At 42.2% G+C, this 12,025-nt stretch overlaps 1 protein-coding gene across 1 annotated transcript in view; it reads left to right on the forward strand.

Moving 5' to 3' along the window:
* LOC146179279 (multidrug resistance protein mrp-7-like) overlaps positions 1–12,025 on the forward strand; it is a 60,179-nt gene that overhangs the window by 20,522 nt on the left and 27,632 nt on the right. Inside the window, exons 11-16 of the mRNA XM_084579594.1 lie at positions 1,092–1,295; positions 3,847–3,993; positions 4,447–4,543; positions 6,097–6,299; positions 6,776–6,952; positions 10,275–10,442. Of these exons, the coding sequence (XP_084435720.1) occupies positions 1,092–1,295; positions 3,847–3,993; positions 4,447–4,543; positions 6,097–6,299; positions 6,776–6,952; positions 10,275–10,442 (996 nt within the window). The remainder of the gene's footprint in view (positions 1–1,091; positions 1,296–3,846; positions 3,994–4,446; positions 4,544–6,096; positions 6,300–6,775; positions 6,953–10,274; positions 10,443–12,025) is intronic.

Raw genomic sequence — 12,025 nt, forward strand, 5'->3', positions numbered from 1 at the left:
ATAACTTTAACCATGAGGTCTCACCAAAAAATTTGTTCTAATGAGAGAAACCAGTTCTCAATGCGTGTGGATCACAAGAAAACAGTTGCTGCATTCGATGATCGTATTTTGTAGAGCTTCATTTAGTGCACGACCGGACAGGATGCTCGGCAGATTCACAGCGATTGCGCACCACATTATGTGCGCATTCACTGCAAAGTTCAGTTCTGAAGATGGAATTAATACCTGCGGGGCTCGGAAAACATGTCGAACGTGTCGCTGAGCTGTGATTCATTTGCTTTTATGCATTCATTTGTTATTTTGTGGGTCAGTGCAAACGGGCGCATCAAGTTAAAACGACACTGATAGCCGATTGGAGTAGGCTTTCATCGACTTTGAAAGGCATTTCAACGTGATATAGACTACGCTCACCGAAAACTAAGTTTTTGTAGCCATAAAAAAGTACAGGAAATGAAACAGAGGAGTGACCGTAACCGGCCAGTTTCAAAAGTGAACTGAGCGATTCGGCCTCAGATAACCGCGGATCCCGGAGGCTAGGCTGCACAACCATTCACCTTAATCGGCACTTCTCTGCGCACACACCACAATTATTATGCGAATGCAGAGGAAATTTTTCAATTCAGTCTTCTCAGCCATAAATATCCATTTTCCTTCCCGAAAAATGTCAATACATCTAACAGAGATTTTAAATTTCCATTTAGAACAATCATGAAGTGAAGTTACCTTTGGTTTGCCTTAAGTGGCGCCAGAGCATATTTCCGGCTTTGCCGAAGGGGGAACTACTGCGGCCTATGGAAGAAGCTGAGATTAAGCAAACAATGAAATGAAACGTAATGTCGCAACTACATGCCGATGCGTTTTACAAATTCACTAGTGAGACATATTCCCCCAAACAAAACAAAACAAACAAACAAGTAATCAATCAATGAGTCAAAAAACAAACAAGAAGTATAACTCGTATGCATTTTCGGTTATGTTAGAAATTATGCGCTCATGTGCACAATTTAGCGATGTGTGCGGCAGCATGTATTATTGCAGTGCCACTTGCAGTATGCAAGGTAGTTGTTAGTGCGACCCTGCCTTTTCTGCAGGACGCGGAGGTTAAGGCACGCGACGAGAGGCTGAAATCGATGACTGACCTGCTATGCAACATCCGCGTCGTGAAGATGTACGCGTGGGAAGACGCGCTACAGCAAAACGTACTCCAAGCTCGCAATTCGGAACTAAAGTCCCTGCTCACGGTCAACATGCTGGATGCTGTTCTCGACTCCTTCTGCAGCTCCTGCAGCGCAGTGGTACGTATTGCTATCTTCGGCTTACGGCTTTCCTTGAGAATGTCAAAAGAAACTGTGTTCATGTCAACTTCACGTTACGGCTTATATAGAAAGGTCAGCAGGCGCTGTGTCTATGTGCTCAGTACAACGGCGAGATTTGGCGGCCTTAAATTAGGTGTTTAATGTCAGTTCTAAAAGATCTTCTACTGGGGAGTTATAAATCCTGTGCCAAGCCGAGATGGGCCTAGATTCAGCTATAGAGGAGAGTCACTCCGAGCAGAAGGTATGATCGTTTCGTTGTTCCCCTTAAGTGGCCAGAATCTACAGCTACTTAGTTTTTTTTTTTTTACTTTTATGAAACGCAATTTATATCAGTCTGTATTATGCCGAAGCGCAATAAATTTCTACTGGAATTTTAATTTATGATTATTGCTCATCAGGGAATTTGCTTCCAGGAAAGAAAATAAGTAGGGCTTGAGGTTTATTATTACAGAAATAATAATTTGTCCAAGATGCTTGGGTTGTCTGACTAAGAAAAGTAAACTGTTTGTCCATCATTTTCGCTCATGTTAAATCCCAACGTTTAAAACTATGCTTGAGATTCAGGTGTCCGTACTGAGCAGTGCTGACTGCGTAAACACTGGCCCCTTCTTCATGTCACCGTCATCGCCTTTCGTAGTGATTTGTATTCTTCTCCTTTTCCCTGTTGGAAAGCCAACCTTTCTTCTTTAACGTCACCCTTTTGGAATACATCAATAGTACGCCATTTTCTTGTCGCCGGAAGTATAAAAGCTCATTTCAGAGGGAGTAATTACAGCTTCTTAGCACTAACCTGTTTTAAAAATACAATTTCTGGTTATTGCCACAGTATCTGTCGAGAAATCTCATTTAATGCGTAGAAAGTACAAGGAGGCTGTTTTCGCAGTTATTACCATGGTGTCTCACATCTAGGTGCCGCACGGATAATGTTTACCATTTTAGATTGACAATTAGTTGTGTGGTTATGACCATGCACACCGTGGCGTTTCTGGTCAGGACTGTTGGGTCTAGCTTTCACTCGTGGCACATACACGCGCCTTTCTGGTCATGTTCTCACCGGTGCCGTATTCTGCTAGTAACTGTAGCTTAACCCTGTGGTTTATCAATTTGTTCTATCACTGTCGTTTATGAATTTGGAGCCTACACACTTACTCTTAAAATTTAAGCGCAAAATGTAAGACGACAAGCGGCAACAGACCTTCTAACAGTGAATGACAGCAAGAGAACACAACAACATATGCAATAAAAATAGCGTTGGGGTCTAATATTTTGTTTGTTTGTTTGGAGATAGACACATTATATTATTCGGAGGTTTTTCCAGAGAGCAGTGCATTTAATGAAGTGCTTGACAGTGTAAGTCATCGCTCGTTTTTTTGTTTTTCAAACAATTACTCGTACTCTCTGCGATATGCAAATCAGTTTCCCCGTTTGCACCGCTCTGCAACATATAGGATGGTGTTCTCCAGATGTTACATTTTTCGACTTCGTTTGCATTGATGATGTCCCAGGCTGGGCTAAAGTAAAAACCGGGTGCTCATCTGAGTTGCTCTAGTCGGCAACATCTCGGGTAACACCAAGTTGGGATATCATAATCGCCATCGAAGTGGACATATCGCAACAGGTGACACGAGACAACAGCTTGATAATTGCTTTTCACTAGGTTTAACTTTTCTGTGTGTCTGTTATGGGGAAAGGGGCTGATTGTAAGGGAGAAGGAATTCAGGATTAGACGTAGTGTAGTTTGGGAAGATAGCAGAACATTCGAGTGACTTACTAAAATTACCGACTTCACGTCGATTCAAAGACGCAAATGTAGTGGCTTCGCTTGGCATTCAGTGAGAAGCCATACAATGGGTGATCCGCCAATAGAAAGAGGAGTTGGGAAGCCAATAATCAGGACTCGGTTCTAATTGAAATAAAATAAATAAGTCTTAGGGACACCTAAGCTTTGCCTTTAAGCGTATGATGCAACCGTGTAATGACTCCCATAAGCCGCTCCTCGTGTGTATTCTCGGTCGCGTACGCTCACCTGTAACCTACATGCACTTTGCTAGTCGCTCAATCAATAATTCCCTATACTTGCGCTAATATTAACTCACATATACTTATTATAGTGCATTCATAAGTTGCCACATTAAGTGAAAAATGCAAAGAATCGGTAACACGTTACGCGTTAACCAATCCGAACCAGGGGTAGCGCGCGTCTGGCTCGAGATCACAAGCCGCAGGATTCCATTACAATCTCGACGTATTTGCAAATTTATTTTGAGCATAGTTAATTTTATACACTTACTAATGACATTTGCATCAAGTGTCAACCTTGTAATCACAATTTGCGTAACAGGGTTTTTTTTTTCTTTTTTTTTACGTTTTCATCTGTTTCTTAACAAGTGACGTCAAACCTATTCGACCATTCCGGATTTTCTCTACACACTCTCTGGTTCTCCGCTAAACCGAAGCCTTAATGCTGCCGCGTTGTAGTGTAAGGACTCATACGTGCAGAACACTTATGTCACTGCTCTTTGTTCCTCAGATGATGATCATTCTATTTTCAACGATGTCAATACTTCAGCCTGACCGCATTCTGAGCCCAGCACTCTCTTTCTCCTGCGTCTCCCTGTTGTACATCACTGACCTGACCAGCACCAGCGTCGCCTTGGCCTTCAGAAATATTAGCAAGGTGCGTGTTCTGAGATACGTTTTTCAGTCCTTCTCTTGAGCATTTCGACATATCAGAACCGAGTTTTAGAAAATTTTGCCCTGGTTTTGCAATTGCATCGGGAGTATGACTATTGGCACGGAGTTCATGTCAACGTCCCCATCAAGACTCACCGTATAGTGTCACCAAGCCCTCCTAAGCGACGAACTACCTGGTGGTTCACTTCCTAAGTTGGACCTAATCTCAAAGGCCTATTGATGACAGAGAGGAGGAACTCGTGATGCGAATTACCACGGTGTTATTTCTGTGAAGCTGTTTAATTACTTTCGTAGTCTTACGTACTCCATGTAGAATTATCTCGTTGCTGCAGCGGCAGTTTTTATTAAAAAAGCTGCACTTGTTTCATTGAAAATGCATATGTATTGCTGCTGACAAACAAGGCGTCGACTAATGCACTTTGGGTCTTTCTTTCAGTCTGCTGTCGCACTAAAGCGCATATCAAAGTTTTGCACAGGCGAAGAGTACGAAGACATGAACAAGGATCAGGCGAAAAATCCATTCAGCAGGAAAGGTACTGAAAATATTTATTTGCTTATCTTTACGCCTAGATGATGCAGGCCATAAAGGATAGCTGCAGTACAAGATTCAGAAAAAAAAAAAAAAGCCCTACGCAATGAAAGTCGGTTTATTGACTTATAAGGGCTCCAAATAATAAACTTTTTCGTAACCCGTCTACAGCACTGCGTTGATAAATGTAATACGTTTCGTCCGCATCAGTGTGATTTTGGTCAGGTTACTCAACCTAATTAGCATTATGCTCTAGAAATGAAACTAAACGTATTTTAGGGTCTGTATTTGTAAATTTCGTAAAATGAACTTTTTTACATTTACCAATTGATGTCCTCTTTACTTAAAGTTCAGTCTTGTGGTTTATGTATTTGGGCGTTACCCCTTATTGGCAGCTATTTGTATAATGGAACTGAGACAGTTGGTGTTAACACCACTTGTTCAAAGCCCAAGCATACAATCAAAGTTGTAGACCTACGTCGGTCCTTTATCCACTACTGCTTTCGATATGCGTTAATAATATCATTAAACACCTTGGTTTTGTAGTTTACTGTTATGTGGAGTCATGTGAATACGGAGGGTATGCCTGAACACATTACCCATGCAGCTAAACTCGCATCTAGGCGCTTTGGTTGGTTTGTGTATCTGTTCTCACCTTCATATTGATCTTCCCAAATTACAGCGATTGCTTGGCGCTAGCTATTAATTGTAGTTATGACGCTGAATTCTCAAATACCTTCGCAATGTCGACTTGGTGCTACCCGGAGTACAGCCTATATACAATTTTCTGTTTTTCGACTAGAGGAAGGTGCTTTTCTTTGACGTATGGTTAGCCAGCATACGTACACACGCCTTTCTTAGAGCTTGAACGGAGGGCAAGTATATAGTATATAGCTCTGGCTATGTTTGGCCACGGCTATATAGTCAACTAAACGTGCAAAGGCAGCTATGGCTTCGGCTTGCTACGAGCTCATTTTGGTAGCCAAATCAGTTTAAAGAAAAATGGACGACATTTTATACCCCATTGATCACAAATATCAGATACTTATTACGTTGTCTTTGCGTGAACCATAAGGACTGACATGTGAGGACTTGCAAGTTGCAATTGATGGTGGCGGGGTGCAGAGCAAGCACGCGCTTTCCATGAGCGTGAATGGCGGTAGCAGATGGAAGCGGTGAGGAAGTGGTGACCCCACCGAGCTGTGAAGGGAGATGGAAACAGACCCCATTGCGAAGGCCGTAAGAAGAGGCGTGCTCTCCCCCGAGACCAGCCGTGGCTAGCTAGGCATCCTAATTGTCTGCGTTTCATTAGATCAGATACTACTTCATGAGACGGGGTTCACAATAAACAAGGAGGATGTCTGCAAACCAGTCTAACTAAATGGGTTTAGTATCATTTGGATTTGATGTGGTGCTTCAATTCACCCAAAATTCTTATTTACATGCGTATTTCTAAAGTTCTTATATTTTAATGCTTCAGCGCGTAGCTTTCATTCAGGTCAATATCAATGTAAGACACTTTATCAAGCGTTTCTATTGAATACGTTGCCTTTCAAGGAGCTGTGAGGTTTGAGAACTGCACCCTTGCTTGGAGCAGCTCCTCGATAAAAGGCGCCGAAGCTCAGCTCCAGCACGTTACTTTCGACGTCGAACCGGGCTCCCTAATTGGAGTCGTTGGCTTCGTCGGCAGCGGGAAGTCGTCACTCCTGGCGGCCGCCCTCGGAGACATGCAACGCCTGGAGGGCTCAGTAAGCTGCACTGTAAGTACTGGTGAAATATAACCAGCCTCTTCACCGTAGCTTTGCAGGTTATCTCCGTGACTTTGGTGTTCGGATGCTTGGAATGAGTGCACGAGTTTGATCCTGTCGGCGGCCGCCGCGATGAGATTGTAGTGAACGAAAAAATGTACGACACGTATTCGTATCTAAGCACATAACAAGGAGTCAAGAGAACTCGAAAGTAAGCGGAAGTCTACCCGTGCAGGGTGCACGCAGAAATCAGCCAGCCTTTTGTTCGGCATTTTTCTGTGGATGTTTGAAGCGTAGTTTCCTTTTCTTCTTGATATTAGTACTGCATTTCGCTTTCGTGGTGTTGCGTGTTAAAAGGTCGTGATTTTGGTGATATATTTCACACTCCTGCAATAACCTGATAAAGCATACAGCATTTGCAAACAATAAAGAAGCCATATTTGTGGCCGGAGCTCGGGAGCCCTCCCTGACCACTTTCCTTTCGGCAGGGTCGCATAGCATACGTACCGCAGCTACCCAACGTTCACAACATGACCATACGGGACAACATACTCTACGGAATACCCATGCACCCTCCCAGCTATGACCGAGTGCTCCACAGCTGCCAATTGCTCAACGACCTCAACAGGATCCCGTCGGGAGACATGGCTGAAGTGGGAGAAAAGGTGGGCACTTAGACACAGAACCGCAGTTTACAGCACGAATGCGCGCTCATTGAATTTACATATAAATAAACTAGCGAAAAGAGACGCAGGACAAGAGCAAAGGAGGCGCACACACCACACCGCTGGTGGTGTGGTGTGTGCGCCTTCTTTGCTCGTGTCCTGCATCTGCTTTCGCTGGTTTCGTTTCTATGCATGTATGAATCAACTAGCCCCGCAGTTTGCGCTCATTGTATTTGCTTGACTCTACACACGAGATGCGGCAAGCATGTGTTTTTATATCATTGCGCTACGGTAACTCACACTTCGTCAGGAAGTCACTATGCAGTGAAAAATGCAAGTCCGCACATGACCGAATCTAGCTCAACACAAAGAGATTTGGCCCACACACAAATGCCCCACAAATGCTAAACAAATGCCACACGAATACCACGCAAATTCATGTCCGGCTTACGGAGAGATTTCCGACATCCCCTACATGGTTTGGAGATACCCAGAGCAGCATAAAGCGAACAGGTTACAGGAACTCAGCCATGAGCTGTGGGAGGTGAAGCTGTCCCACACAGAGCTCCCCCTTCAGCGCCAGGAGATCGGTGAGGACTAAAAGGCCGTATTCGCCAGTAGCTTCCCAGACTTGGGTGAACCACCCGGGTAATTACTTTATATTATTAAAGTTTATTCACTTTTTGTTGTGTACCGAGATATTTTCGTATGAAGCATGCAGTCCCTGTATTCTTAGTGCGTAAATCTTAGAAATATGACATTTATGCTGGAACTTCTTTAATGGCTACATTTTCTGCACTTTCTTTGAGGACACCCACGTTGACCTGGATAAGAGCCCAAGAATATGATTAAACATGGTTAAAAAATGGTTGATTCCTGCTTTTGTCAATGTTAATACCCCGACATCTTGTAAAGCGGTACGCGCAAGCTAAATGCCTCTGTTGCTATTGTGATAACGTAAGGGCCTTTGCTTAATGCATTGCCTCCCTCATACCTTGCCTTAAGGCGTCGTTCCTCGGCCAGCAGTACCTCGTTTGCAAGTTCTGCGATATTCGGTATACGGAGCTCAGCCCCTGTCCCAGGAGGATGCCGGCATGTAATACCCGCTTTCCAATTGCACTTTCAATGGCTATATTAAAACTCACTGGTAGCAACTACCATAGCTTTCACCTAGCCCTCAATATAGATAGACAATCTTAACTCGCCTCAGAAAGTAAACCGTATATCTAGGAGCTAAGAACACAAGTTAGCGCGCACATATTCGCGCACTGGGACGCAGCACTGATTATATACCCACCTTTTTAAGGGTCCACCATTGCATGGAAGGGTTTTGTAAATAATTTTTCGTTGCGGTGATCTAGAAAGGAAGAGCGAAATTGGCATTGACAAGTAACGCCAAGTTTGCGCCTCGCGCATGCGTGTTTTATTGTGTGTGTTATGCACGAGCAAGTCACTCACTTCTCTACATCCTGTTGTCCGAAAAACAATGTCTGACTGAATCACTCTTAGTGTTGTCAATGGTATTTTCAGTTCGCAGCAGTGACATGCAAAAATCTTCCGCCGTTGCAGGGGGGGGGGGGGGGGAGGGGGGCTGCCTTGCTTTAAGTAGACTTTATTATGGAAAAAAGTTTTCGCAGACCGGGCTAAAAGGAAAGCTTCGCTACTAACTATTGCTACCATACTTAATTAATTATTTATTTAATTCATTCCTTAAAGGTCTCGTTAAGGTTTAGTAGCGAAGGTTGAACTTGAAGTATGACGGTAAAGTTGATTATAGGGAGGTTAAAGGACATAAGGGTTCGGGGCAATCTGATTTAAAAGCGTTAGCTCTGCTGCTATCATTGCTGAAGGTCAAATGACGCCGGCATTTGACCTCTACTGAAGGATTGCAGTCGTTAGTCACGTACGCCATCGCCTTTGTAGGGGTGACTTGACGGCGCGTCGCCATGTGCACAAAGTATGGCCTAATTCCAGTTTAATTCGACTATGGCGCACACGATCGTGACCCCAAAATTTGACCTGGGCTGCCCCCAAAATCTAACCCCTGCCAATTTGGAACAAAAACAAATTTACAGCCTTATTCTGCGATGTCGAACACGATGGTTATCTCCAAATTTGGCCTGGGCCACCTTCAAATTTGAACAAGGCGACCCACAAAATTTGACCAGGGCGATTTGGACCGAGATTGATGTCGAGCCTAATTCGAAAATGACAAAGATAATGATGACCTCCAAATTAGGCCTGGGCCACCCTGAAAATTTTACCTCGGTCTATTTGCACCTAAATCGATGTCCAGCCTAATTCGATTATGCCGAAAACGACGGTGACCTCCAAAACTTGCCCCCTTTCCCCCAATTCGACCCGGTCACCTCCAAATTTGCCTTCGGACGATTCGAATTAAAATCATACATCAGGAGTAAAAATCATAATTATTAAACAATTTATGCAGCCATGCAACCCACGAGTCTCCTCGCATTGCTAATAACTCAGAGCTAACGCTGGATATTTAGGCTCGGCAGTGTCGCACCACTGCTGCTTTCTGACGGAACTCTTGAATTAAAGACGATCCGTTAACAGGGGGACATCAGCGGGAATGTAGTTACATTCTAGGGCTGTACTTAAACTGACTTCTGAAGTGTGACAAGCATAGTCGCGCTGGTAATAGGAGAGATTTAGGATGGCTGTAGTGGGACAAATGATCTGTTGGACAGGGGAAGATGGTGTCTTATGGTAAATTGTCATAAAATCTGTTATAGAGACAAAAAAGTCAGTTTACAATAAAGGAGCTATGCTGTGAAGATAAACAGGTTCTCTACAGTGACATGGGTGTGTTATTACTATTCTAGTTACTTGAGTTTGAATAAGTTAGATAATGTTTACTTGATGAGCATCTCATTTAACTGGAAATTGTTATGGTGCCGGTTGGGAATCAGTGCTCCTTACGCCAGCTGAATGATGCTCTTTTTTGTTGTTGCTGTTGTGCTTATTATGTATTGGTTCATTCTCTTTTTCATTTATATTCCAGTGTCTGTACCATTTATATGCATTATGCGTGTTTACACGTTAATTAAGTTTGTTTTGTCACTTGGTATTGGTGTATGTAATTTTCTTAACCCCATTCCTGCAATAGGCCCAGATGGGGCTGCAGTAGGTATAAATAAATAAATAAATAAATAAATAAATAAATAAATAAATAAATAAATAAATAAATAAATAAATAAATAAATAAATAAATAAATAAATAAATAAATAAATAAATAAATAAATAAATAAATAAATGATTTTTTGTGTATTGAACGCGCTTTTCCCGTGCGCGTCACAGGGGACCAACCTGAGCGGAGGACAGAAGCAGCGTATTTCATTGGCTCGCGCAGTGTACAGCAACAGTGACGTCTACCTTCTCGACGACCCGCTCAGCGCGCTTGATCCCGCTGTGGCGAACAACATATTCCGAGACGTTCTTGGCCCATCCGGTTTACTGCGAAATAAGGTTCGTTCACAGATCTTGTTTCAATTTCTTAAGCACCGTCACAGATACAAGGCTCGTTTGTGACCCAGTCCTGTGATGGATAGTTTAGAATTATGAACTATGAGTTATGCTCTGTGAGACCTGGCTGCTTACAACGTGTTTTGACTTATTAGTTCCAGAATACGATGTATATTATTCGGAAGAAATTAAAATCGCAGACCTAAATCGTAATCTAGTGCTCATAGAAATCAGATTAAAAATAACGTGTAATTTTTATCGCTTAGAGCTAGAGAAGAATATCATTTGACGATATTGTTTTTAAATACCTATAGTCTTTTTCCTTTCTTTTACTGAACCTTTGTTTTTGTTTTTATTTTTACTTATTTATTATGCCGACGTATCTCTGTTGTGTTTTGTATGCCCTGAATTTAAGTGCACCCTGCTTGTACCCTGCAAGTGGGCAGTTTCTAACATCTGTATGTATGCTATGTATTACACAGATAACGTTTTGTAGGCATAGCACTTTTGTATATACCGGGCATTCGAACTTGTTTGATATTGATTTGCCTGTTCGGAAATGCAAGATTCTGCTTTCCAATTTGTATACGTGCGTAATAAGGCAGATTAAACACAACAGAAAGGCAGAGCCTTATAGAGCTTAGCGATTGGCTGATTACCTAAGACACATATGATTACCTAGTCAACTTTTCTATTTTTTTTTATTTTAAGGACTGTGATGTATGGCCAAATGGTAGGACGTCAAAATCCAAAGTGTGCGCTTCTTTTATTCACAATATGACTTCATATTTCAATGTCAAAGCATGCATCTGATATATCTTTGAGTTGCCTTCCCCGCATTACACATTTATGAAATAAGTAATTTTTTGGTTTTCGTGTATCACTTAACGACACCTTTTGAGCATATAATGATATAGTAGTTAACATGATTTTGATGAGAATGCTAGCTAAACGAATATAGAATATAACATAAGTTAACATAATTTTGATGACCAATGCCGCATAAACAAGATTTCTGAAGATCTATTATTAAGTCGCATTTTCGGTTAAAAAATTAGAAAACGGATTCATCTTTCATGTTTACGGCCTTTCATTTCTCAATATGTTTCTTCCCTTTAAAATCCAACGTAAAAAATCTTGTTTAGGCAACTTAGTCAATTAACAGCCTTCTTGCTGACCCTTGTGACATATATAATGTTCACTTTACCTTAAAATTCGCCTAATGAACCCACGGCGGCGTATTTCAGAATTAAAAAAAATTGTTTTAAATAATATGAAACACCCATTCTATAGCCTGAGGGAGTAAGCATGCATGCCTGCTAGAAATGCAACGGCAGTTTGAAAAACGTTTGATTTATATACTCGTTTGTACTGAGTCAACATTTCGAGCAGAAGTATATATTCAGGTGTGTATTTTTAGAGGTGGGGGCGGGGGGGGGGGGGGGATCTGTTAAACCCCGTGCGTCTCTGGAGCCTTTTCCTCACGTATAGTTAGGAACGTTCCAGTGTATATACTAGGAAAATAAGTTGTACTGATACTGAAAAGTTCGGGGCGACAGAGGAGAGATGTACATCAGCATCTGCAT

Source organism: Amblyomma maculatum, chromosome 9 (assembly GCF_055883805.1).
Source record: "Amblyomma maculatum isolate TAMU_Amacu chromosome 9, ASM5588380v1, whole genome shotgun sequence".
NCBI lineage: Eukaryota > Metazoa > Arthropoda > Arachnida > Ixodida > Ixodidae > Amblyomma > Amblyomma maculatum.